The sequence below is a fragment of the Hylobates moloch genome, unplaced genomic scaffold (assembly GCF_009828535.3).
Source record: "Hylobates moloch isolate HMO894 unplaced genomic scaffold, HMol_V3 SCAFFOLD_12, whole genome shotgun sequence".
Classification (NCBI taxonomy): Eukaryota; Metazoa; Chordata; class Mammalia; order Primates; family Hylobatidae; genus Hylobates; species Hylobates moloch.
Window position 1 is genome coordinate 104,176,594 of NW_026652287.1, and position 27,712 is coordinate 104,204,305.

The 27,712-nt window shown below is 43.9% G+C and overlaps 1 protein-coding gene across 3 annotated transcripts in view; it reads left to right on the top strand.

The window, feature by feature from the left end:
* Positions 1-27,394, top strand: part of ZNF264 (zinc finger protein 264) — a 31,353-nt gene extending 3,959 nt beyond the window's left edge. Inside the window, exons 1-3 of one of the 3 annotated variants that reach the window (XM_058425103.1) lie at positions 9,972-10,049; positions 10,666-10,745; positions 15,933-18,094. In XM_058425103.1, coding sequence (XP_058281086.1) covers positions 10,703-10,745; positions 15,933-17,560 — 1,671 coding nt within the window. In that variant the 5' untranslated portion in view covers positions 9,972-10,049; positions 10,666-10,702 and the 3' untranslated portion in view covers positions 17,561-18,094. Of the gene's footprint in view, positions 1-9,953; positions 10,050-10,665; positions 10,746-15,932 lie in introns of those variants that run through there. The other 2 variants (XM_032171303.2, XM_032171302.2) reach the window with 2 other exon arrangements.
* The last annotated feature ends 318 nt before the right edge of the window (positions 27,395-27,712 follow it).

Below are 27,712 nucleotides of genomic sequence, written 5' to 3' on the forward strand. Positions count from 1 at the left end.
CCTGCACGTTCTGTATTCACTTTGCGTTCAGCAAGCACCTCAGCAGGTCATGGTTTTTTTCCTGGTGGAGTGACCCAAACCTTCATTCCTGAAGGGTTTGGGCCATTTGTAGTCCTGCCTGGATTGGGCTGTTGTAGCTTCCCATTGACCTTAATCACAGGGCATGGTAATACTAAGAGATGCGCTAATGGATCTTCTGTATTCCATGCATACTCTTCCTTATTTCCATTGTGGAGTAGTAGACTGATTTCATCTTGATAGTCTGGGTCAGTCATCCCAGCCAACACCGTAACTCCCTTCTTAGCCTATTGACTTAAAGGTAGGAGGAGCCCAAAGTGTCCAGGTGGCAATCTTAACTTCCAGTTTAATGGAATCATTGTGTCTCCTGGTGGCAGCATTCCTCCCTCTGAAACTAAGACTTCTAGGCCAACGGAATGTAATGTCGTGAGAATAGGAAGCAAAATTTTGCTAATTGATCACTAGGGGTAATGTTGAGTGGTGCCATTTGCACTTCCACCCCTGATTCCTGGACCCATGAATCCTGGCTATGGGAGAAACAGTACCATATATTGGATGCTAATTCAGAGCATACATCGCCTACTGGAGAACTTTGCCCCAGCCCTGCAAAGTATTGTCACTAGTTGGAGTAATTGTGACTTCAAAAGGTCATTCCACTGTTCTGTCAATCCAGTTGCTTCAGGACTATGGGGAACGTGGTAAGACCAGTGAATTCTGTGAGCATGAGCCCACTGCTACACTTCTTTAGCCATAAAGTGAGTGCCTTGGTCAGAGGCAATGCTGTGTGGAATACCATTATGGTGGATAAGGCATTCCATGAGTCCATGAATGGTAGTCTTGGCAGAAGCATTGCGTGCAGGATAGGCAACCCCATATCCAGAGTGAGGACAGACCTCTGCCCTTTCCATGATGGAAGAGGTCCAATATAATCAACCCGCCACCAGGTAGCTGGCTGATCACCCCGAGGGATGGTGCCATATTGAGGGCTCAGTGTTGGTCTCTGCTGCTGGCAGATTGGACGCTCAGCAGTGGCTGTAGCCAGGTCAGCCTTGGTAAGTGGAAGTCCACGTTGCTGAGCCCATGCGTAACCTCCATCCCTGCCACTGTGACCATTTTGTTCACGGGCCCATTGCACGATGACAGGTGGCTGGGGAAAGAGGCTGAGTGGTGTCCACAGAACGGGTCATCCTATACACTTGATTATTAAAACCTTTCTCTGCTGAGATCATCCATTAGTGAGCACTCACATGGGATACAAATATCTTCACAGTTTTTGACCACTCAGGTCCATCCACATCCCTCTTCCCCAGATTTCCTTGTCACCAACTTTCCAGTCATGCTTCTTCGAAGTCCCTGACCATACAGCCAAACTATTGGCTACAGCCCATGAATCAGTATATAATCACACATCTTCTCATTTCTCCTTCCATGGAAAGTGCACAGCCAGGTGCACTGCTCCAAGTTCTGCCCACCGGGAAATTTCCCTTCCTCACTCTCCTTCAGGGATGTCCTAGAAAGGGGCTGTAGTGCTGCAGCTGTCCACTTTCAGGTGGTGCCTGCATATCATGCAGAACCATCTGTGAACCAGGCCTTAGTCTTCTCTTCCTCTGTCAGCTGATCATAGGCAACGTCCCATGAGGCCGTCGGTGCAGGCTGGGGGAGAGAAGGTGGGGTGGCAGGAGTGGAGTCCGTGGGCATTTGAGCCACTTCCTCATGTAACTTACTTGTGCCTTCAGGATCCGCTTGAGCCCAATCACATATATACCACTTTCATCTGATGATGGAATGCTGCTGTGCGTGACCCACTTTATGGCTAGCTGGGTCAGAAAGCACCCAGTTCATGGTAGGCAGTTCAGGTTGCATGGTGATTTGATGACCCATAGTGTAACAGGCCAAGAGCTGTCTCTCAAGAGGAGAGTAGTTATCTGCAGAAGATGGCAGGGCCTTGCTCCAAAATCCTAGAGGCCTTCGCTGGGATTCACCTATGAGGGCCTGCCAAAGGCTCCAAACAGCATCCCTATCTGCCACCGACACTTCAAGCACCATTGGATCTGCTGGGTCGTATGGGCCAAGTGGCAGAGCAGCTTGCACAGCAGCCTAGACCTGCCTATTGCAGAGCCTTCTCCTGTTCTGGATCCCACTCAGAACTGGCAGCCTTTCGGGTCACTCGATAAATGGGCTGGAGTGGCATACCCAAATGAGGAATGTGTTGCCTCCAAAAACCAAATAGGCCCACTAGGCATTGTGCCTCTTTCTTGATTGTAGGAGGCACCAAATGCAGCAACTTACTCTTCACCTTATAAGGCATATCTTGACAGGCCACACACCACTGGACCCCTAGAAATTTTACTGAGGTAGAAGGTCCCTGAATTTTAGTCAGATTTATTTCCCATCCTCTGGCACACGGATGTCTTACCAGTAAGTCCAGTGTGTTTGCTACTTCTTGCTCATTGGATCCAATTGGCATAATGTCATAAATGTAATGGACCAATGTGATATCTTGTGGAACCAAAAAGCGATCAAGGTCTCTCTGAATAAGATTATGACACAAAGCTGGAGAGTTGATAGGCCCCTAGGGTAGGACCATGAAGGTGTATTGCTGGCCTTGCCAGCTGAAGGCAAATTGCTTCTGGTGGGCCTTATGGACAGGAATGGAGAAAAAGGCATTTGCCAAGTCAGCGGCTGCATACCAGGTACCAGGAGATGTGTTAATTTGCTCAAGCAATGAAACCACATCTGGTATAGCAGCTGCCATTGGAGCCACCACCTGTTTAACCTTTCTATAATTCACGGTCATTCTCTAAGATCCATCTGTCTTCTGCTCAGGCCAAATGGAAGAATTGAATGGGGATGTGGTGGGAATCACCACCCATGTGTCTTGTAAGTCCTTGATGGTGGCACTAATCTCCACAGTCCCTCCAGGGAATTGATACTGTTTTTGATTTAGTATTTTTCTAGGTAGAGGTGGCTCTAATGGCTTCCATTTGGCCTTTCCCACCATAATAGCCTTCACCCTAACAGGGAGCCAGTGTGGGGGTTCTGCCAGCTGCTAAGTATGTCTGTGCCTGTTACGCATTCTGGCACTGGGAAAATGACCACAGGTTGAGTCTGGGGACCCACTGGACCCACTGTAAGTCAGGCCTGAGCTAAAACTCCTGACCTCCATAAGCCCCTACTTTAACTGGAGGACCACAATGATGTTTTGGGTCCCCTGGAATCAACGTCAGCTCAGAGCCGGTGTCCTGTAGTCCCCGAAATGTCTGATCATTTCCCTTTTCCCAGTGCACAGTTACCCTGGTAAAAAGCCAGAGGTCTCCTTAGGGAAGGATGGGAGAAAGAATAACAGCATAATTGTCAGTAGTGTAGTGGGGTCCTTCCTCAAGGGACCTGGCCTCCCCTTCATTCAAGGGGTTCTGGGTCTGTAAACTGGCCCAAGTCTGGAAATTGATTGAGGGGCTGTGATTCTCTGCTTTTGTAATTCAAATTAGTCTTTTGTCCATTCGACCTGGAAGTTTTCTGCTTATATAAATTAAGTAGGATTGCAGTAGGCTTCCTATCAGTTTCATTTCTAGGAACACTGTGATTAATTAGCCAATGCCAGAGATCTACATGAGTCAGACTATTCTGATTGCCGCTTTGTCTCTGCTGTCCATTATGATAGCTATGCCTACCTTGCCTTTGATGGTTGAGTGCCACCACTTGGCCCCTGCCACCTCGGGATCCAATTATTCCCAATGTATTTAAATTTTTGTAGGTGAGTGACTGAAATTCCAACTGCTGGATCTGGCAATTACAGGGCTCTTCAAAGAGCCCTCATAAATCTATTTTGCGAGCCATTGGTCAAGGTTATGTCTTCTGGACCCTCCCAGCTGGGATGAGTAGGTCTAAAGTGACTAATCCACTCCATCATCCCAATCTCCCTAAGCCTTTGGATCCCTTCCTCTACATTAGACCAAGGGAGATCAAGCATTCCCAGCTCACCCATGATGGGCCATCTTTTAATCCATATTTCAACTATCCAAGCAAATAAGCTATTGGAACCTTTTTTAACTCCTCAAGCTGCAACGTTAAATGCAGGATCCCTACTTAGTGAGCCCAAATCAATAAATTCAGCCTGATGCATCTGTATGTTCCTTCCAGCGTTATCCCACACCCTTAATATCCATTCCCGTGCCTGTTCTCCCGATTTCTGCTTATATAAATTAGAAAACTCATTTCCTTTCAAGTGTAGCTCACCTCCCCATGGGTCACACTCTGAACCTCACCTCTGTGGGCCCATTGGGACTTTAGTTATAGGTCTAGAAGCAAACAAAGGTGTTGAGGGTGCCAGAGAAGAATCGATATTATCTTGCCTGGCAACTGCCTCAGGGGAGGCCATCACTGTTGCCTGAGGCAGCACAGGGTTTATTTCCTCAGACAAAGGTGGAAAGGCTGATGGCAGCATGGGTCAGGGAGGGGATGTTGCCACTACTGGGGATGCCATTTTCCTTTCTCTTTCTTCTGCCTATTAAACCTCCACTCCTAGAAAAAAAAAAGAAAATGATGAATTCAGGGATTCTAACTCCCAGCTTCAGAAGCAGATACTAAGCCTAAAATGTGCTAAGATTGCCCTGAGTGAGTCTTATCTCCTGTAGAGAAAGAGCTGAAATTGTGGAAAAACAGACATAAGCTCGTCATATGAGTGGCTGACCTGCAACAAAAGGTGCGTGCACAGCCTCACCAGGTGTCTACTGTTAAAGTGAGGGCACTGATTGGAAAAGAATGGGACCCTGAAACTTGGAATGGGGATGTGTGGGAGGACCCTGATGAAGCTGGGGACACTGAGCTTGTAAACTCTGATGAACCTTTTTTGCCATCCCAGCACTTTGGGAGGCCAAGTTGGGAGGATCACTTGAGCCTAGAAGTTTGAGACAAAGCCTGGGCAACATAGTGAGACCCTGTCTCTAAAATAAATTGAAAAAAAAAAAAAAAAGCCAGTCAGTACCCTGTTTTACTCCCCCACCCCCGACCCCGACCTTTGGGTCTTGTCATTTTCTTTGTCTTTGTCTCTTGTCTCTTGTGTCTTATCTCTTGTGTCTTGTCTTGTCTTGTCTTTTCTCTTTTCTTTTCTTTTCCTTTGTTTTCTTTTCTTTTTCTGTCTCGCTCTCTTGCACAGGTTGGAATACAGTGGCACAATCTCGGCTCACTGCCTTTGCCTTCTAGGTTCAAGCAATTCTCATGCCTCAGCCACCTAAGTAGCTGGGACTACAGGTGTACGCCACCACACCCAGTTCATTTTTGTATTTTTAGTAAAGACGGGATTTTGCCATGTTGGCCAGGCTCTCCTCGAACTCCTGAGCTGAAGTGATCCATCCGCCTCAGCCTCCCAAAGTGCTGGGATTACAGGCATGAGCCACCACACCCACCCTTTACTTTTTATAATAAAATTTTTTTATACATTTGTTATATATGTGCTATATATAATTACCATATATGATTTGTTATAAACATTAGTATATAAATGCTAGATTTCTAATTGGATCAAATTATGGACATTGTTTTAATTTACTTATTGTGTGTGTATATATATACAACTTATTTATGTGAAGATATTTATATTTATATATATGGTTTTTAAGACTAAATAAGGGTGGTATTATGTTTGCTAGGCCTGGCATTTGTATGGTACATAAGGTTTAAAAGTTCACTTTCTTTTTTCTGCCCCTTAGGTTCGTAGCTGCCTTTTTCTTTTTTTTTGTTATTTCTCTCTTTGTGTTTTAGGCTTTTGGCATCCAGAAGTAGTGGATCTTAGTTTCTGTCCCTGGGTAGTAAAAAGAAGCTGGGGAGAGGAAGAGGTTTGATGCCTGTAGGCAGCAGCCTCTCCCTGGTACAGCCTCTGTCCCAAGTGTAATCAGTCCCCCGCTAAATGACTAGTCTCTTACAGGATGGGAAGAGAGAATAAATAACTCTTAGTTAAGCAGCCCACCAGCAACTTTGGTGTTGGCTTGGTTGATTGGACTTGTATCCCAACACAGTCCATCAGAGGAAGTTTCTCCTCACTACCTTTTGTGAGGAGCCTCAGCCTTGTACATTACCCCTTAAACCAACCCAGAAACTAGGTGTATTTATGTTGGAAAAGTAGACTAAGGAGATCAGTCTGTCCCAGAACGGTGCCAGGTGGGGAGTTACTGCCCTTGCAGATCTAGACTGTGGCATCTTTAAACTCTGGAAGGATCTGAGGAGCACTCCTTTAGGGTTCCTACAGCACTTTAGGCCAGAAACCCATGGCAGCAAATGCCAGATGCAGCTGAAGTGCAAGACTGCCAGCATCTCGCAGCCTTCCCCGGGCAGAACTTTCTGTGTGGTACAATCCCTCAGTGAGCTGATCTTCAACCTTCTCATGAGCGCGGAGTCAGCCTGCTGGGTGCACCAGTTGTATTAATTTGTACCTGTGGGCCAAGTGTGGTAGCTCATGCCTGTAATCCCAGCAGTATGGGAGGCAAGAGGGTTGCTTGAGCCCAGGAGTTGGAGACCAGCCTTGGCAATAAAGTGAGACCCAGCCTCTACAAAAAAAAATCAAAAAAATTATCTGGGCGTGGTGGCACATGACTGTAGTCCCAGCTACTCCAGAGGCTGAGACAGAGAAGATTGCCTGAGCCTGGGAGGTAGAGGCTGCAGTGAGCCATGATCACACCACTGCACTCCAGCCTGGGCGACAGAGTGAGACCCTGTCTCAAAAAAAAGCAAATTTGTACCCATAGGATTTTAATTTATAGCAGTGACTTAGTGATGACACAGAGAGGTTAATAACATTGAAAGAAGAATGTATTATTTACAGTTCATGAAAGAAGAGGGCATATGCTGGGCCTCATGGGGATACAGCTGGAAGCACAAGGGAGGAGAAAGCCTTTAACTGGGTGTGGTATTCTGATACATACTGGTTTTTGTCCACCGTTCCTGGTTCATAACCCCCATAGCCCTTTTGTTAAAATGTTGGGTATGTTAGGCCTCAGGGACAGGCCTCTGACCTCTTGCCCTCCTTTCGCTCTAATGTTCCTCCACCTTTCTGACTGTGGGTCTTATGAGTGGGTCCAACCCTATACCCTGGGAAAGGAATGTTGATGTTTTGAAGCTTCCATAAAGACTCCAAGAGGTCACAGTTGAGTGAGCTTCCAGGTGGTCCCCCCAGGAAGGGCATGGAAGCTCTGTGCCCCTTCCCCCACACCTTGCCCTAGGAGTCTCTTCATCTGTATCCTTTGCAATATCCTTTATAATACACTGGTAAACATGAGTGTTTCCTTGAGTTCCGTGAGCTGCTCCAGCAAATTAGTTGAACCCAAAGAGGGGGTCGCAGGAACCCCAACTCAAAGCCCATTAGTCAAACATTTTGGAGGCCTGGAGTATAGGGTGGGGCAGCCTTGTGGACTCAGCCCTCAACCTGTGGGATCTGCAGCTATCCCTGCGTGGATAGTATGGGAACAGAATTAGAGGACACCCCCCGCTGGTGTCTGCTGCTTGGAGTTTGGAGAAAATCCCCCACACATTTGGTCACAGAAGTCTTGTTCTGTATTGTCATGGTGTGAGAGTAGAGAAAAAACATGATTAGAGAGAGTTTTCCCTACATATTGGGTTTCTTCTGGAAAAGCAAGACAGGGCATGGTAAACAGTTTAGAGCTGGCTGGTTTGAGTAATTTCAGTGAGGTTTGGGGCATAGGGACTATCTCTAGGTGTCTGGCACCTGGCCCTGGGTTGATTTAGGGCAGGGGAAATACTGGCTTGGTATGTGAGAGTTTGTTAAAGAAGTGGTTGGGGGTATGGTTTGGGGTTAGGTGGATTGCACATGAAAGGCGTGTGTTTGTTCCCAGGGGAGTTTATTATCCTAGAAATTACCTGTCCCTGAGAGGGGCAGTCTCTCCCAAAGTCTGAAAAGCCTTCAAGATATTCTGAGCAAAGTCAAGAAAATACGACTACTGTATTTTCACCTGACATGAACCTAAACTTACTCGGTTTAGAAGATAAACCTTCATCTATGAAGCTGTCCTTTGAGGGTTTTTTGTTTTTTTTTTAAAAGTAGAAGTCCTCTTTTTATGAAATGTTGGTGAGAGTAGATACTATTTGATGTTTCTGTAAATGTCCTTATTTAACTCTATCACAGTAGAACGTTCAGTTTTTTAAATTTTTAGTGGTTCATGAAATGCAGAGGTCTGGAATCACTGAACCTGCCCCTCCCCCTGGCTGCTGGTCCCTGAGGATGACTCCTCCAGCTCACATCTCTGCATCATCATCACCACCCACCACCCACTCTGTGGTGCTATAGTTTCCTCCTTAGTGTAGTGTTTGGAAGGGGAGCCAGAACCCTGGTGTCCAGCCCCGCTCTGCTCTTTAAAAACTGTGTGGCCGTGGCCAGGTGTGGTGGCTCACGCCTGTAATCCCAGCACTTTGGGAGGCCGAGGCGGGCGGATCACGAGGTCAGGAGATGGAGACCATCCTGGCTAACACAGTGAAACCCCGTCTCTACTAAAAATACAAAAAAATTAGCCGGGTGTGGTGGTGGGCGCCTGTAGTCCCAGCTCCTCGGGAGGCTGAGGCAGGAGAATGGCATGAACCCGGGAGGCGGAGCTTGCAGTGAGCCGAGATCGCGCCACTGCACTCCAGCCTGGGCGACAGAGCAAGACTCCGTCTCAAAAAAAAAAAACAAAAACAAAACTGTGTGGCCTTGGTCAAATGACTGACCTAGTCTGTGCCTCAAGTGGTCTCATTGGTGAGATGAGGATTTACCACATCTGCATCCCAGGGTTGTTACCGGGGTAAAGGGTTATTGATACGGTTTGGCTCTGTGTCCCCACCCATGTCTCACCTTGAATTGTAATAATCCCCATGTGTCGTGGGAGGTAATTGAATCATGGGGACGGTTTTTCCCATGCTGTTGTCGTGATAGCACATAAGTCTCATGAGATCTGATGGTTTTGTAAAGGGGGGTTCCCCTACGCATGCCCTCTTGCCTGCTGCCATGTAAGATGTGCCTTTCTCCGCCTTGTGTCATGATTGTGAGGCCTCCCTAGCCATGTGAAACTAAGTCCCTTAAACCTCTTTTTCTTTATAAATTACCCAGTCTCGGATATGTCTTTATTAGCAGCGTGAGAACAGACTAATAAAGTTATTATGTGAAAAGGGCTCAAAACAGCACCTGGGAGACCAGGCTGTGTGCAGGGAGCCATTGCAGTCCTGTTGCCATCAGTACTGTTATTGTCATCCTCATCACGATCACTGCTGTTGGCATACCTGGACCCGGGACTTTCTGGGTAGCGTTGTGGAGCTTTGTGGTTAAACAGCACCGACAGCAGAGATGGCAGGACCTGGTCCTTACTGACTCAGCCATTCACCAGTTCTGTGCTCTTCAGCAAATCACTTTACTTCCTGAGCCTGGGTTTCTTTGTCAATGGAATGGTGTTGATCACGATGTGGACTTTCTGGAGATGCTGTGAGAAAATCCTCAGCTAGAATCCTCATTTTGTCTTTGGTCTAGAGGAAGAGCATTATAAAACATTGCTTAGGATGTAAAAAAAAATAAGACTTAGATCAATGAAATCACGTACCTTGTTTGGAATGAAAAGAGTCAATATTTAATATTTAAATACATCAGTTTTTCTCTAAGATATTCCATCAGTATTCACTTTTAGAGTTACATAATGCATTTAAATTGTGCGGCACCGTCCCCTGGATGTGTTTATATCCTATACATACTAGTTTTCGACTTACTATTGGGAGTAGAGATTCTGTGGCAGCATGACATGGCCTGCTCTTGGTTTCCAGGTCACATGCCAGCTTTTCGTTCCCATGCGCAGGAGCAGCTTCATTCCAAGGTCTGGTCCCCATCCTGAAGTCCCAGTCTAGATTGAAGGTCTTTATTTCTTTTCACCCACATCCATGTGTCCACTTTCTTTCTCCATAAACAGGGTGTCCTGTTCCCAGACCTGAGCTGATCTACCACCTAGAGCATGGGCAGGAGCCATGGACCAGGAAGGAAGACCTCTCCCAAGGCACCTGTCCAGGTAGGAGCCAAGATCTGGGGAGGTCGGAGTCCCTGCTGGCTTGAGACTGGATGGAGACCACTGACCCTGGAATCTCTTGGGAAGCTTCTCATTGTGGCCTCTCTCTATATAACTCTTATATAACTCAATCACACTAGAATGTTCCATTTGAGAGCCATGGAGCCCTTTGACCTGTGTTTTCTCTGTCCTTCTAGCCCCATCACAGTGTCACCATTCCTGAGAAGGAGTGAGATTTAAGAACTAAGATGTGTTCGGGGTTCCAACTGTGTGGGCCTGAAATGTGGCTTGCCAGTCACCTGCTGTGTGGCCCTGATGAAGTTGCAGGATCTCCTGTCTTTGTATATAACTTCAGCTAAGTTAACAGTAGCTGCTGTGTCAGACAGATTCTAAAATCTCAGTGGTTCACATATGAAAACTCTTTCTCACTCATACCAGGGACTGTGTGGGTCAGTGGGGAGCTCTGTACCACACAGTTATTCAGGACCCGGGTTCCTTCTGTCGTCAGCCTGTTGCACTAAGATTATCGTAACGTCCTCGAGCTGGCAGAGAATTGAGGGAATGAGGGAAGTTATACCCACTTCCAGAAATACCAATTCCCCTCACATTCCACCCACAGGAACTAGGCATTTGGCTTGGGTCCATGGGACTGGGAAATGTGGCTGAGCTGCTTGTCCAAGGAGAAGAGCAGAAGGTTTGGTGAGCACCTACTCTCAGTCCACTACATTGAGTCTGTTCCTGAAAAGCGTTACTAGAAATCATTTTGATGTCATTGGGCAGTTGGAAGATGTTATGTGATACATTAATGCATAGAACTGGGTAGTTTCTTACCATAGTCAGTGACTCATCAAAATGTCATTATTAACCTTAAAGAGTGATGCTATGTTACATTTCCTTCTGAACTCTGGGGAATACGGCCTTTCTTACTCTCCCAGTTTCTCTTTCCAGTTATATTCTGCCTATCAGCCTCTCCCACCTTCTCCTTCCACCCATTCCCTGAGTGTCAATCAGACAGTAAGAAGCAGTACTTTGCCCATGTCTTCCTATATCTCCTGTTTTCCAAAAACCTCAGGGTGACATTTGACCTTCTCTGTCCCATGCTCAGGCTGCTGAGGGCACTGAGGCCATCTGTCAGGTGTGTGGATTGGTGCCACTGCAGAGCCTTGGCCTCTGCCCGCATGGGTTCCTTGAGCTGCTCATCCAACCCTGAGTGTCTGTGCAGTCCCTATTCAGCCCTTCAGAGTCTGTTCCAGATCGTCCCCTCTTCAGTGCCACATCTCCACTTGAAAATCCCAAAAGCACAAAACTCAACGTGCCTAACAAGGAACTCATGATTTTGCTCGCTCCTGCCACCTCCCAAGTTTCTGTGAATGGCTCTGCCATCCAGGCAGATTAGGGGACTGGATCCAACCTCAGACAAGTCAACCCCTCCACCTCCATGAGTCCCTGCATCCAGCCAACCAGACAGTTTTCATCTCCAGGCACAGATGTCTCAGCATGTGAGTGCTGATGTGTTAGCAGGCTTTCAGGTTGAAAAGAAAGTCTACTGTCTTGTATTGCTTGATCAGCAGCCCTTACGTGTTCATCTCAACTTCTCTTTTCCTTACTGGAAGAGGTCTTGCCCCAGTCATGGCCAATTCCTATACCAGGGTCTAGAACATGCTTCCTTTCATGGACATCCTTTCTTCATTTATATTCTGCTTGTTTTGTGATTCTCTACTCAACATAAAAATATGCTTGTTTCTCCTTTTTTCTTTTTTTTTTTTTAGATAGAGTCTCACTGTGTAGCCCAGGCTGGAGTGCAGTGGTGCTGTTTTGGCTCACTGCAGTCTCTGCCTCAGCCTCCTAAGTAGCTGGGATTACAGGTGCGTTGCCATTACACCCGGCTAATTTTTGTGGGGTTTTTTGTTTGCTCGCTTGTTTTGTTTTGTTTTGTTTTGTTTTGTTTTGTTTTTTGAGATGGAGTTTTGCTGTTGTTGCCCAGGCGGGAGTACAGTGGCGCGATCTTGGCTTACTGCAACCTCTGCCTCCCAGGTTCAAGCGATTCTCCTGCCTCAGCCTCCCGAATAGCTGGGATTATAGGTGCATGCCACCACGCCCGGCTCTTTTTGTATTTTTAATAGAAATGGGGTTTCACCATGTTGGCCAGGCTGGTCTCGAACTCCTGACCTCAGGTGATCCACCCGCCTCGGCCTCCCAAAGTGCTGGGATTACAGGCGTGAGCCACTGTGCCTGGCCATATTTTTAGTAGAGACAGAGTTTCACTGTGTTGCCCAGGCTGGTCTCAAACCCCTGGCGTCAAGCAGTCCATCTGCCTCGGCCTCCCAAAGTGCAGGGATTACAGGCGTGAGCCACTATGCCCGGCCTCAAGTTTCTTACAATTGAAGAAAATAAAACAAGTGCTTGTGGCTCATGATATATTTATATATTCATTGATACATTCATTTACTATGTGGGCATTTAATTGTCTAGATGTGGCTGGCACGGTGGCTCACGCCTATAATCCCAGCACTTTGGGAGGCTGAAGTGGGAGGATTACTTGAGCTCAGGAGTTTGAGATCAGCCTGGGAAACATGGCGAGACCCCGTCTCTGCAAAATTAAAAAAATTAGCTGGGCATGGTGGCTCATGCCTGTGGTCCCAGCTATTCAGGAGGCTGAGGTGGGGAGGATCTCTTGAGCCCAGGAAGTCGAGGCTGAAATGATCTTATTCACACCACTGCACTCCAGCCTGGGTGACAGTGAGCTCCTGTGTCAAAAAAATAAATAAATAAAAATAATTCATGAGAGACCATGAACCAGAGGCAAAAAAAAAAATTATAATAATTTATGTTTCATTCACAAAAACAGTGATACTGTGGACATTCTTGTATGTATTTCATTTTCCACTTGTGGAGGTGCATTTTTTGATAATTCTTGGAGTGAAATTATTGGTTTGTAGGCTATGCAAATGCTCAAGTTTCCAAGATCATTCCCTTTGTTTTCTAAAGAGCTTATGCCAATTTGCACTTAACCAGAAAAGTAAGAGGTTCCGTTGACCCATATCCTTTCCATTATAAGGCTTCTCAATGTTTGCTCATCAAATGGACACAGAATAGTCTCATGTGCTCTTGATTTCCCTTTCTTTCACTGCTGTAATGTTTTAGCAACTTACCATGATTTTTGGTTGATTTATATTTTCTTCTGTGAAAATAGAAATCATTTTTTATTTTATGATAAATGCCTATTTCCATTAACCTGTTTTCCTTTCTCTGCTTGGTAGGGGTTCTTTGTACATTCTTATCCTTACCTTTTATCACTTATATATGCTGAAAAATACTTTCTTTTTTTTTTTTTTTTTTTGAGACAGAGTCTTGCTTTGTTGCCCAGGCTGGAGTGCAGTGGCGTGATCTCGGCTCACTGCAAGCTCCACCTCCCAGGTTCACGCCATTCTCCTGCCTCAGCCTCCCGAGTAGCTGGGACTACAGGCGCCCGCCACCACGCCTGGCTAATTTTTTGTATTTTTAGTAGAGACGGGGTTTCACCGTGTTAGCCAGGATGTTCTTGATCTTCTGACCTCGTGATCTGCCCGCCTCGGCCTCCCGAAGTGCTGGGATTACAGGTGTGAGCCACTGCGCCTGGCCTGAAAAATACTTTCTAGTTTTTAATTTTGTTCTCTTACTCTCTGTAAAGTATCTTTCACCAAAAGGTCTTAATTTACTGTAGTCTAGCTTATGACTTTTCTTATATAATTAATGATTTTTTGTCTTGTATAAAAAATGTTGGTTTACCTCAATATGAAAAATATATTTTATTCTAAAAGTTTTAAAACTTGGCATTTGACATTTTTTCAGTGAGGTTGATTCGGAATATATAGTGTGATAGCAATGCAGTTATTTTCGTTCTCCATGTGGCTACCCAATTTTTCTAGCTTCGTTTACTTAATTTAACAGACCGTCAAGTTCCATAGTTAAGTATAGTTGGTATTTTACAGGGAATTATATTGAATTTATATAATTTGGGTCGAATTGTCAGTTCATATTATTAAATTCTTCATTGGTATAGATTGTCTTTATTGTCTTCAAATAAGATTTTATAATTTTATTCATCTTGATCATGTGTATTTGGGGTTTTTTGTTTGTTTTTAAGAGACCAGGTCTTGCTCTGTTGCCCAAGCTGGAGTGCAGTGGCACAGTCATAGTTTGCTGCAGTCTTGAATTTTGGGGCTGAAGCAATCCTCCCACCTCAGCCTCCCGAGTAGTTGGGACTACACAGGCTTGCACCACCATGCCTGGCTAATGTGTTTTTAGTTTTGTTTTTAAAAAATTTTTTGTAGAGATGGGAGCTTGCCGTGTTTCTCAGAGTGGTCTTGAACTTCTGGGCTCAAGTAATCTGCTCACCTCGGCCTCCCAAAGCACTGGGATTACAGGCTTTGGGGGGCTGAGGTGAAAAGACGAGCAGCATACTCAGCAGCCTGGCCATTGGTCATGTGTATGGTGCTAATCTTTTCACCAGGCTGTTCCTCGGGCATACAAGACTCATTGTGTCAAGCCAGGTCCTCTTACCTCTTTCCTTATGAGCCTTCAATTGATAGTAACATCAGTCATATGACCTTCACTGTCACCCAGCTCGGAATCATGGGAATCAGCCTCCCCTCTGTCCCTGGATTGTCATCAACACCATCCTGCAGTTTCTTTGTACTTTCTGTCTCTTAAGACTACAGTGTCCAGTGTCCTTCCCGCTTTCTCTTTATGGCAACTCTTCTTCACAAGTATAGGACTCACTTCATTGAGCACCTCTTACTGGAAAACTGATTTCTTCCTACGCAGGATTAGCCAAGCTCAAGGTTAAGGACACAGTCCTCTAAGACTACCAGGTCTGTCCAACTCTTCTGACGCGGACTACAAGTTTGGGTCCCAAAGCCATTGTCAGGTTCACTAATTAGCTTTAGACTCACAGAATTCTCTAAAACCTATTTTAGTTACAGTCATGTTTATTACAGACAAAGGGAACAAATTAGAAGTGACACAGAATGTTGGGTTGGAAAGGTTCCCAACACAAAGCCTCAGTGTTTTCAGGAACTCACTGTGCCCCAGTCTGGCATATGGCAATATGAGCTTAGAATGTTGCCAACCCAGGAAACTCACCAGCTCTTCATTGTCCAGAATTATATTGAAGCTTCATTACATAACCACAGTTGATTGTCTCATCACCTGTGTGGCTTGGTCTCCAGCGTGCCATCCTTTCCAGAGATTCAGTGTTTAAATTATGACTTAAGCCCTAACCTTCTAATCACGTGATTTAGCTTTCTGGTGTGGCCAGACCTTAACCTGAGTCATCTCTTCAGGATAAACTGTGGAGGGCTCCATAATGAGTTCCCTGTTTGCATAAACTGTCAGATAGGGCCATTGGGTCCCACCATGAGTAAAAACATTTTGGAAATACTGTGTTTACAGGTTACTTTCCATGACTTCACACGAAAAGCGTACTTCTCTTTGGGGATTAATTTTTGTTACTCACTTCCTGTCTTCCATGTGGGCTCGTTAGGTGCTCCTTCCTCGTGTTCTTGTAGCAACACAGCATGTCCTTGCTTTGTTGCGTAGAGGAAGCTTACCACGCACGGTGTCATCGTTACGCTGTCGACCCAGGTCCAATCTGTAATTGTGAAGGTGGCTCCACGAACAGACGCATTGTCTCCTGACCCAGCCTCTGCCCCTAGGTCTCCCTTTCAGAATATCCCGAGTCCAAGGACCAGGTTAGAAAGAAATTGCAAACCCAAGAATTTGAGATACAGAAAATAGCAAACACAGGCAATATTTTTATCTATGGTTTTTCACAGAAATGGTAATATTCTTTTTTCCATGTTGTCCTTTACTAACAGGCCCTTTTGTGTGCCGGATTTCTTTCAGGCGACAAAGGAAAACCTAAGACCACAGAACCTACCACTTGTGAGTCAGCCTTGTCAGAGGGAATCTCACTTCAGGGACAAGTGACACAAGGAAACCCAGTGGACTCACAGTTGGGGCAAGCCGAGGATCAGGATGCGCTATCAGAAATGCAGGAAGGACACTTCAGACCAGGAATGGATTCCCAGGAGAAGCCTCCTGGGAAAACGAGCCCTGAATGTGGTGGTTTAGGGACAGCTGATGGTGTGTGTTCAAGGATTGGACAGGAGCAAGTCTCCCCAGGAGATACAGTCCATAGCCATAACTCATGTGAGTCAGGTAAAGATCTCATGATTCAGGAAGAGGAAAATATCTTTAAATGCAATGAATGTGGAAAAGTATTTAACAAGAAACACCTCCTTGCTGGACATGAGAAAATTCACTCTGGAGTTAAGCCCTATGAATGCACAGAATGTGGGAAAACCTTTATTAAGAGCACACATCTCCTGCAACATCACATGATCCACACTGGGGAGAGGCCCTATGAGTGCATGGAGTGTGGAAAGGCCTTCAACCGCAAGTCATACCTTACCCAGCACCAGCGGATTCACAGTGGAGAGAAGCCTTACAAGTGCAATGAATGTGGAAAGGCCTTCACCCACCGCTCCAATTTTGTCTTGCATAACAGGAGACACACTGGAGAAAAATCCTTTGTGTGCACAGAATGTGGGCAAGTCTTTCGACATAGGCCAGGTTTTCTCCGGCACTATGTTGTCCACAGCGGTGAGAATCCCTATGAGTGCTTGGAGTGTGGCAAGGTCTTCAAACACAGGTCATACCTCATGTGGCACCAGCAAACTCATACCGGGGAGAAGCCCTATGAGTGCAGTGAATGTGGGAAGGTCTTCTTGGAGAGTGCAGCCCTGATTCACCACTATGTCATCCACACTGGGGAGAAGCCCTTTGAGTGCCTCGAGTGTGGGAAGGCTTTCAACCACCGATCCTACCTCAAGAGGCACCAGCGGATTCACACTGGGGAGAAGCCCTTCGTGTGCAGTGAATGTGGAAAGGCCTTCACCCACTGCTCTACTTTCATCTTGCATAAAAGGGCCCACACTGGAGAAAAGCCTTTCGAGTGCAAAGAGTGTGGGAAAGCCTTTAGCAATCGGAAGGACCTCATTCGCCACTTCAGCATCCACACTGGAGAGAAGCCCTATGAGTGTGTGGAGTGTGGAAAGGCCTTCACCCGCATGTCAGGCCTCACGAGGCACAAGCGGATTCATAGTGGAGAGAAGCCCTATGAATGTGTTGAGTGTGGGAAATCGTTTTGCTGGAGCACAAACCTCATTCGACATGCCATTATCCACACTGGAGAGAAGCCCTATAAATGTAGTGAATGTGGAAAGGCCTTCAGTCGCAGCTCATCCCTCACTCAGCATCAAAGGATGCATACTGGGAAAAATCCCATCAGTGTAACAGATGTGGGAAGACCTTTTACAAGTGGACAAACCTCAGTTACCCTTCGAGAACTTCTTTTAGGGAAGGACATTTTGAATGTAACCACTGAGGCAAGTATTTTGCCAGAGGAAACATCTTCCTCTGCATCTGATCAACCATACCAAAGAGAAACCCCACAAGTGTCTTCACTGTGAGAAAACCTTCTGTTGCTGAATATTACTTGTCATCTGAACAGTCATATTAGAAATTCATTCAGTCTAGAGCCTTATTCTCCATCTGATAATTTATCCTGGAGAGAGACCCAGTGGTTATTGTGCACATAGGAGAACCTTCAGCTGCATCTGTCTCCTTAGTTTACAGTGCAATGTTATCTCAGGAATTATTTTTAAAAGGAGGAGGAGACATAGAAAAAATGAAATGCAAGCACAGATCTTTTCAGGCTTCTCTGCCAAGCCTATGGCGCTTTGTCATGGATTTCTTAGTGTATTTGGGGGAAGGGAAATGTTTCAAGGTAAAGGACCTTGACCCTTTTTGTGCTTGTATGTTCATTTATTGCTATCCAGTGTCAGAACAGTTAGTTTAGGAAAAGTATGCAAACTTTAATCGCACATCTTCTGTGTTCCACAATAGTACTTAATCTTGAGAAGCATAACTTTATGACAACTTAAGGGGCTTGAGCCATGAAACACTCACGTTTAAGTCAGTAAGGATACACGTGTTAACATTCAGGCTTTTGTCTTGATGCCCATCTTTTGGTTTACTTCATCACTGTAGCCATATGGTAAATTTTTATTTGTTAAATTACTTAGCTCAAAATGTCAGTGGTAAATTTTTAAACTGAGTAAAGTTATTTGCTCTTGTTTAAAATCAACAGCATTTCTAGTTCCTTTGACATTCCATATAATTTTTAGGATTAGTTTGTACTTATTTACAAAACAGTCTTGTTCAGATTTTTACAGAAATTGAGTTAAGTCTATGGATTAATGTGTTAAGAATTGGTATCTTTACTATGTTGGGTCTTGTAGTTCATGAGTGCAGGAGTAGGTCTCTTAATTTATAATAGTCAAGCATTCCTTAAAGTATTTCATTAATGTTAAAAATTTTCAGCATATAGATCCCTATGCATTTTTGTTAGAATTTGCATCCTAGGGTGCTTTTTTGTTTGTGTGTGTGTGTAATTTGAGTGATTGTAAATGGCATTGATGTTTGAACTTTGAATTGCACACAATTTTTGGTAGTATACAGAAATATAATTTTTTTGGACATTGTTTTGCTACACTGCAACCTTATTGAGTTAACTTATTATTTTTAACTATTTCTTCTGACAGAATCCTTGGAATTTTCTATATAGAAATGTCATCTGCAAATACAGACCATTTTTTGTCTTTCATCTTATCTGTAATACACCTTTTATTTCCCCTTTTTGTTTGTCTTACTGCATTGCACAAGCTGGGACTTTCATTATAGCATTGAATAGGAATAGTGAGAAAGGCCATCCTTACCTGGTTCCTGATAGTAGGGGGAAAATGTTCAGTTTTTTGTTTTTTTGTTTTTTGTTTGAGACAGGGTCTGGCTCTGTCACCCAGGCTGGAGTGCAGTGGCGTGATCTTGTCTCACCATAGCCTTAAGTTCCTGGGCTCAAGTGATCCCCCCACCTCAGCCCTCACCACCCCCAAGTAGCTGGTACTGCAAGCATGCACCACCAGTCCCAGCTAATTTTTGTATTTTTTGGTAGAGACAGGGTTTCACCATGGTGCCCAGGCTGGTTTTGAACTCCTGGGCTCAAGCAGTCTGCTTGCCTGGGTCTCCCAAAGTGCTGGGATTACAGGCGTGAGCCACAGTGCACAGCATGTTCAGTTTTTCATCATGAAGTATAACGTAAGTTTTATAAAACATATGTTCTCCATAAGCGTAAAAAATTTCCTCTGTTCCCAGTTTTCTGAGATTCTGTGTTGCTATGAATGAGTGGAATTTTGTCCAGTGCTTTTTCTCCACCAGTTGATGTCATCATGCTATTTTCCTTCTACATCCTATTGATAGAATGTATTGCTTTGATCGAGTTTTGAATATTGAGCCAGCCTTGCATCCTTAGAATAAACCACACTTGTTTGTAAAGTATAATTGTTTTTATATATCATTTGACATCATTCCCTTTGTTTGTATTTTGTTGAAGAAATATTCCTCTAATTTATTGGCTAATAATGTGTAGTTCTTTTTTCTTTTGTTTCTTATGTTCTAAATGTCTTACGTGTGGTTTTGATGTCTAGGTGATCTTGACCTTTCAACATGAATTGGAAGGAGTTCTCTTCTAATTTTTGGAAGACTGTGTAGAATTGGTGTTATTTGTTCTTGTCATGTTTGATGACCTCTAGTCAACCATCGGGCCAGAGATTTTTCTTCTGGAGGCTTTTAAATTACATATTTATTTTATTGGATAGGTAGAACTATTCAAAGTATCTATTTCTTGTGTAATAAATTTTGGTAGTCTGTCCTGTTGAAGGAATATTTCATCTGTATTTGTAGCACTCCCTTATTCTTTTGATAGCAGGATCTGCACTTACATCATTTTATTTTTAATATTTAAAATGTGCATACTCGTTTTATGACTGAGTCTTCTTAGACATTTATCAGTTTTATTGCACATCATGCTAAAAGATGTAATTTTTGCTTCATCTCTCACTTCAGAGAACTAGCACTTTATATTAATGATTTGTCTCTATTCTCGATTTCTTTGATTTCTGCTCTGATCTCTATTCTTCCACTTGCTTTGGTTGTGTTTGGCTCTTTGTAACTTTTCAAGGTGGGTTTTTAGATTATTGATTTGAGATTTTTTTGCTTTTTTAATGTAAGCATTACATTGTATAAATTTACCTCATATCACTATTAGTTTGATCCCACAAGTTTTAATGTTTTCATTACATTTTAATTCTAATAGTTGTTTTTATTTTTTGAGACATTCTCTCTTAGCCATGAATGTTTAATTTTCTGGTGTTTGGCATATTTGTTACTGATTTCTAATTTGTTCCATGTTTGATCTGACTGTTTAAATGTGTTAACATTTTTTTATGACCCAGGATAGGGTCTATCTTGTTCCGTATAGCTGCTTGAAAAGAATGAGTGTTCTGCTGTTACTGGGTGGAGTTTCTATAAATGTCTCTCTGATCCTGCTCATTGTTATTCAAGTCAGCTATGTCCTTGCTGATTTTCTGTCCAGCATTTCTGTCAGTTGCTGAGAGGGGTGTTGAAGTCCTGAACATAGGCCGGGTGCAGTGGCTCACGCCTGTAATCCTAGCACTTTGAGACCACCAAGGCAGGCGGATCACCTGAGACCAGGAGTTCGAGACCAGCCTGGCCAACATGGCGAAACCCCGTCTACAAATACAAAAATTAGCCAGGCATGGTGGCGTGTGCCTGTAACCCCAGCTGCTGGGGGGCTGAGGCAGGAGGATCTCTTGAACCTGGGAGGCAGAGGTTGCAGTGAGCTGAGATGTCGCCACTGCACTCCAGCCTGGGCAACAGAGCGAGACTCTATGTCTCAACAACAACAACAAAAAGTCCTGAACATAATTGTGGACTTATGTTGCTCTTTCAAGTTCTATCACTTTTTGTTTCACAAAGTTAAAAGCTGTATTGTTTGGTACATATACATGTAGGTTTGCCAAGTCTTTGTGGTGAATTGACTCTTCTATCATTATATGATGTCATTTTTTTGCCTTTTAATAGTCTTGTCAATACTCTACCTGATATTCTCATAGTGACTCCTGCGTATTTCGATAAATGTTTGCATGGTTAATATTTCTTCATTTTATTTTAAAGCTTACCTGTATCATTACTTATGAAGTCAGTTTCTTTGAACAGCATATACTCAGGCCATGCTTTTTTATTCATTCTGCATATTTCTCTTAATTGGTATATTGAAATCATTTACATTAAAATAATTATTGATATTTTAGGGCTTAAGTGTGCCCTTAAATGATTTTTGTGTTCATTTTTTATTGTCCCTCTCTTTGTTATTTGGGGTTGTTTACTAGTCTTCCTATAGGTTACTTCAGCTTTTTTTTTTTTAAATAATTTTATTTGATACATATGTAGCATTTTTTAGTATAGATGCTCCTTGACTTATGGTGGGGTTATGTCACAATAAACCCATTGCAAGTTGAAAATATTACGTCAAATATGCATTTAATACATCTACCCTACTGAACATCATAGCTGATCTTGCCTTCAAAATGCTTAGGAAATTTACATTAGCCTGCAGTTGGGCAAAATCATCTGACACAAGGCCTACTTTATAATAAAGTTACTGCAAAGAATTTTAAATAAAAATTCAAGTGTGGTTTCTACTGAATGCATGTCGCATTCGCACCATTGTAAAGTCAAGTAGTAAGTCGAACCATCCTAAGTCAGGGACCGTCTGTATATATCTGCATTTTTTAGTGATTGTTCTACTATTACAGTGTAAATATATAACTTATGACAGTTTAATAAGTTATCAGCAATTTAGCACTTTACTTCCATTAGGTTCCTTTAGCTTACCTACTAATGTAACTATCTTAAGTAATAGTAATTCCTTTTCAAAAATTGAGCACTATGTTGCAAGATGTAATTTTTCTTTTCCTTTTTTTTTTTTTTTTTGAGACCAAGTCTCGCTCTGTCACCCAGGCTGGAGTGCTGTGATGCGATCTCGACTCTCTGCAACCTCTGCCTCCCGGGTTCAAGCAATTCTCTGCCTCAGCTTCCCTAGTAACTGGGATTACAGGCGCCTGCCACCACGCCCGGCTAATTTTTGTATTTTTAGTAGAGACGGCATCTTGGCCAGGTTGGTCTTGAACTCTTGACCTCATAATCCACCCGCCTCAGCCCCGCAAAGTGCTGGGATTACAGGTGTGAGCCACTGTGCCCAGCCACAAGATGTAATTTTTACTTTATCTCTCACACATATTTTACAAAACGTCACGAGAAACACTGTCTCTTGACCTTTTTTTTTTTTTTTTAAGAGACAAGAGTCTCACTCTGTCACCTAGGCTGGAGTGCAGTGGCACGATCTTGGCTCACTGCAACCTCCGCCTCCTGAGTTCAAGCGATTCTCCTGCCTCAGCCTCCTGAGTAGCTGGGATTACAGGTGTGCACCGACACGCCCAGCTAATTTTGTATTTTTAGTAGAGACGGGGTTTCACCATGTTGCTCAGGCTGGTCTCGAACTCCTGACCTTGTGATCCACCCACCTTGGCCTGTCTCTTGACCTCTTTACCCATTCCATTGTTCATTCTTCCTTCTTGAAATTCCAAACCTTCTTCTATTAACATGTCTTTTCAGTTATACACTGAACTTACTGTAGCCTTTCTTCTAGGGTAACAAATGTTCTTTGTTTTCCTTCCTCTAAAGATGTCTTTATGTTTCCTTCGTTCCCAAAGAATATTTTTGTGGAATATAAGATTCAGAGTTGGCAGTTGTTTTATTTTAGACTTGAGAAATGTGTCTCTCTGTTCTGTACATTATGGTTTAATATAAGAAACCTACTACCATTCAAATAATCATTCGCTATTTTACAGTGCATCAGTTCTGTCAAGCTTCATTCAAAGTGTTTTTTGTTGTCTCTAGTGTTCAGAAGTTTGACTATGATGTGCGTGGCATGGAAGTTTTTGAGTGTATCCTATTTGGTGCTCCCTGGTGCTTGCCCAGCTTTTTGATCTGTAGGATTATGCCTTTTGCAAAATTTGGGGAACTTTCAACTATTATTTCCTCAAATATTTTTTCACCCCCAGTCTTGTCTTTTTTAGGGACTTCAATAACCTGAGTGGCAGATCTTTTTTTACACTCCCATGGGTCCTTCAGGATCTCATCTTTTTTTCCAGTCTGTTTTCTGTCTTGTTAATACTGATTAATTTCTGTTGACCTTCCATGGTCCTCATTGATTGTTTTCTTTGTCCTACCTAATCTGTTGAGTTTGTGCAGTGAGTTTTCATTTTGGTTTTGTATTTTCCAGTTGTTTAATTTCCATTGGGTTCTTTTGTACACCTGTTTCTTTGCTTATTTTTTAACGCCAAAGAAAGACTCTCAGAGAATAGACAACTATATTCCAAAGTCATGGTTCTCTGGTGGTTTGGCTTGACATTCGAATAGAAATGTTAAACTATCTGGGGGAATAGAAAGCCCGCAGTCTTCTGAGTTGTGCTACACCAATATTTCTATGAACAGATCTTACAACTGAGAGTGATCTGCAGATTTTTCAGTCATGTTCTCCATGGAACGTTTGTAAAATTCCCTAGCGCTCTACAGTGAGCCGAGATCGTGCCACTGCACTCCAGCCTGGGCGACAGAGCGAGACTCCATCTCAAAAAAAATTCCCTAGCTCTCTATGCCTTGTTGTATCCTCAGGAAGGAGTCACCTCTCTTCCAGGATCACTCTTGCCTTTTGTTATTGGACACATTTTCCTACCTCCTGCCCAATCTTTTTTAGGCTCTCTATTATACTTCCTCGCCTGGTCTTTAACTTGTCTCTGATAACCAGATTTTTCCCCCATAATCTGTATCTATATTCAAGTCTCTATCCTCATCCCCAAATGGGTTCCACCCCGCTTGCCCATCAGTCTCTGCCCATTTCTTCTGTCTTCCGCAGACATGGTCTGTGTAGTTGTTCTGCACACTACCTGTCCTCACCCCTTCTCATTTCCCTCACTCCACGGACAGCTACAGGAGGGCTTCCATCATTTGTCCTCTTACTTCCTTGTTAGAACTTTGTACTGCTGACCACCGCTCTGACCCAAAACAACTTTCCTGGCTCTTGAAAGTTGCTGTCTTTCTCCTCCAAAGGGTCTCTGTCTTCCTTCCAACTCTTAAACATGTTTGTTTCCCAGAATCCATCATTGGTCGTTGCTTTTTCACTTGTCATGAGCTCTGTGAATGAGATGGTTCCCGCTGAAGACATTTACTTTCAATGATCTACAGAATTTCCCAAATCTGTCTCCAGACTGGATGTTTCTCACGTCTGTGGCCCACTGGGCATCTTCTGCACTTTCTCTGCATTTGTAAACACTGAGCCTGTATGCGTGTCTATGTGGCAATGGCCCTGGCCGTGGGGATGCACCCATAATTATAATGAGAGCAGGCGAGCGTCGTATGGCTAGGTATGAGACATTGTTGTGAATGTTTTACGTGCATCAGCTCTTTCAACATTTACAGCATCTCTGTGTGGTAGGTCATGTTGTTTCCTCCATTTTGCAGAGCAGAATATAGATAGGCTCAGGTTAAGAATTTGCCCAAGGTTACACAGTTACGATGTTTGGATTTAGGAATGGGAGGCCACATAGACTGGCTTCAGAATTCATGTCTTTAACCACTTTATTGCTTCTCATGTGGGGGAGTTTGTTTTCTGGTCACCATTTTTACTAAAGTTGATTCAACAGTGCTGTAATCTGTTACTCTTATTTGACAATACATCTTGGCTGTTTCTTCAACTTGAGGAAGGTAAACCAAAGCCACTCTTTAATGGGTGCAGTATCTGTTGTAACTATGTGGAAGATACAGTGTCTGGGTTTGAGGAAAGGGGAGCGGGAAAGAGGAGTAGGGACGTGGTAAGACATGCATCTGGCTTTAGGAGTGTTTGAAGTGCCTAAAGATCAGGGTGAATTTCCCAAACTTGAATCTTGTTGCCCAAGCCACATTGCAACCACCTCTTTTTCTCTTACCTTGTCCCCACATCCAGCCACTGCCCCATTCTGTTCATTCCACCTTTTTTTTTAGTAGACCCTCCATATATGTATGTGTTTTGGCGAATGGCCACACACAGCAAAGTTATTTTTATTGGAATTTTGTTGTTGTTGTTTGAGACACAGAGTCTCACACTCTGCCACCCAGACCGAAGTGCAGTGGTGTGATCTCAGTTCACTGCAACCTCCATCCCCCCAGGTTCAAGCAATTCTCCTGCCTCAGCCTCCCAAGTAGCTGGGATTACAGGCATGGGCCACCATGCCTGGCTAATTTTTGTATTTTTTTGTAGACACGGGGTTTCACCATGTTGGCCAGGCTGGTCTGGCACTCCTGACCTCAGGCGATCCACCCGCCTCGGCCTCCCGAAGTGCTGGCATTACAGGCATAAGCCACCACACCCAGCCTTTATTGCAATTTTTGCTTCCCTCACAGAATGTGTGCCATGAAGCTGTGCATATAGGTGGTACCATATATGACATACCTTGACCTCAAAGATAATCTACCTGGGCTTTTTTGTTTGTTTGTTTTTGTTTTGAGATGGAGTCTCACTCTGTCACCCAGGCTGGTGTGCAGTGGCATGATCTCGGCTCACAGCAGCCTCTGCCTCCCGGGTTCAAGCCATTCTTCTGCCTCAGCCTCCTGAGTAGCTGGGACTACAGGTGCCTGTGACCACACCCAGCTAATTTTTGTATTTTTAGTAGTGATGGGGTTTCACCATGTTGGCCAGGATGATCTCCATCTCCTGACTTCATGATCCACCCGCCTCGGCCTCCCAAAGTGCTGGGATTACAGGCGTGAGCCACTGCACCTGGCCTACCTGGGCTTTTTTGGACAAATGTACATGATTTTAGAAATTTTTATGAATGACTGCCTTGGGATCCTCAAGAACACCCCCAGGTTTGATGATTTGCTGAGCAGACCCAGGTCTCAGCATTCTGTCATACTCAACAGCTATGATTTACTACAGCAAAAGAATACAAAGCAAATAGTAAAGGGAAAAAGCCAAAATTCAGAAAAAACCAGGCACAATCTTTTGAGTCTTGTTTCAGTGAAGTCACAGGATGTGCCTTATTTAAGTTCCATCTGGCACTTAAGACAACACATGCTGTATGTCCACTGGGAAGCTTACTAGGACTCAGTGCCAGGGTTTTTATTGGGCTTGTTTTCTAGCACATCCCACAATTCTGGACTTCCAGAAGGTTAGCAGGGGTTCAGCTTTTCAGCTGAAAAGGTTATCCCCCTTTCAGCTGGGGGGAAAAAAGGGCACCAAAAAACAGGGCACTGAGCTACTCCTGTTTTGCGTGGGTGGAGCAGTAGTAAACCTCCCAAAATCTAAGGTCCCACACTCCGGCAAGGGTGAACCTTGCAAACTCAAAAGGATAGCAGTCTCCAACCTGCTGTTTTATACAGCGACTTAAGTGGTATTAAAATGCTATGTAAGTCAAATTTACGTAACATTAAGCAAATAATTTTTTTTCAGCAAAAAAATAATGGTCATGACTTTGTGGTGAAGGCTTACGTAATGATTGTAATAAATTCAGGTGGCTCACGCCTGTGATCCCAGCACTTTTGGGAGGCCGAGGCGGGTGGATCACTTGAGGTCAGGAGTTTGAGACCAGCCTAGCCAACATGGCGAAATCCCATCTCTACAAAAATGAAAAATTAGCCGAATGTAGTGGTGCATGCCTGTAGTCCCAGCTACTTGGGAGGCTGAGGCAGGAAAATCACTTGAACCTGGGAGGCAGAGGTTGCAGTGAGCCGAGATCATGCCACTGCACTCCAGCCTGGGTGACAGAGTGAGACTCTGTCTCAAAAAAAAAAAAAAAAAAAAAAAATTCCTTTTCTCAATTTTGTTAAGAGGAAAAAGAAAATCCTAAGTTACAGTGGAACCTATGAACAACCTAGCCTAGAGATTTAATTTAGTGATGAAAAGGTACAGAGTGTCAAGAAAGGACCTAGTCTGCTTGTGCTCTCTCTCTCTCTCTCTATATATATATGTGTATATGTGTGTGTATATATGGACCACTTCAAGCTATATATATATACACACACACACACATATACACGTGTATGAATATATATATATGGCTACAAGTGGTGCGACTTGCAGGTACTCCCTTTGTTCACCTTTGTAAAGATGTTATTGCCAGATCAATGTGTATTTCTATAGTATATATGTAAACAATTTGTCATCCTTTTGTTGCTGCTTTTGAAACTAGTTCATGGCTTCAGTGGGGGAGAGATTTAAGTAATATGGGTTTATAATTTCTGCATTATTAAATGCAGATAACTTGCGATTAAAGAGTATGTTATTGGAATCATGGGTGTCTGAGTTTTACTTTGGAGGAGTTGAACAGCTGACTCCAGCCCAGAGGTCCCCTACAGAGACGGGATGCTGGAGACCCATGGGAATCTGGCTTGTGGGAATTGCACAGCACCCTTTTTATCATGCTGCAGCATGGCCTTTTCTGTCTCGATTGTGGGAAGCTGGAGTGCCTCTGGAATGCTCAGTTGTATGCTTGGGTTTTGAGGGTTAAAGATTTTTAATCTTTGCCACAGGCATGTTACACATCTTAAAATTGTGTGGTCTCAACTGAACTGCTCCAAGGAGAAGAAACACTGCCTTGGGCGCCCAG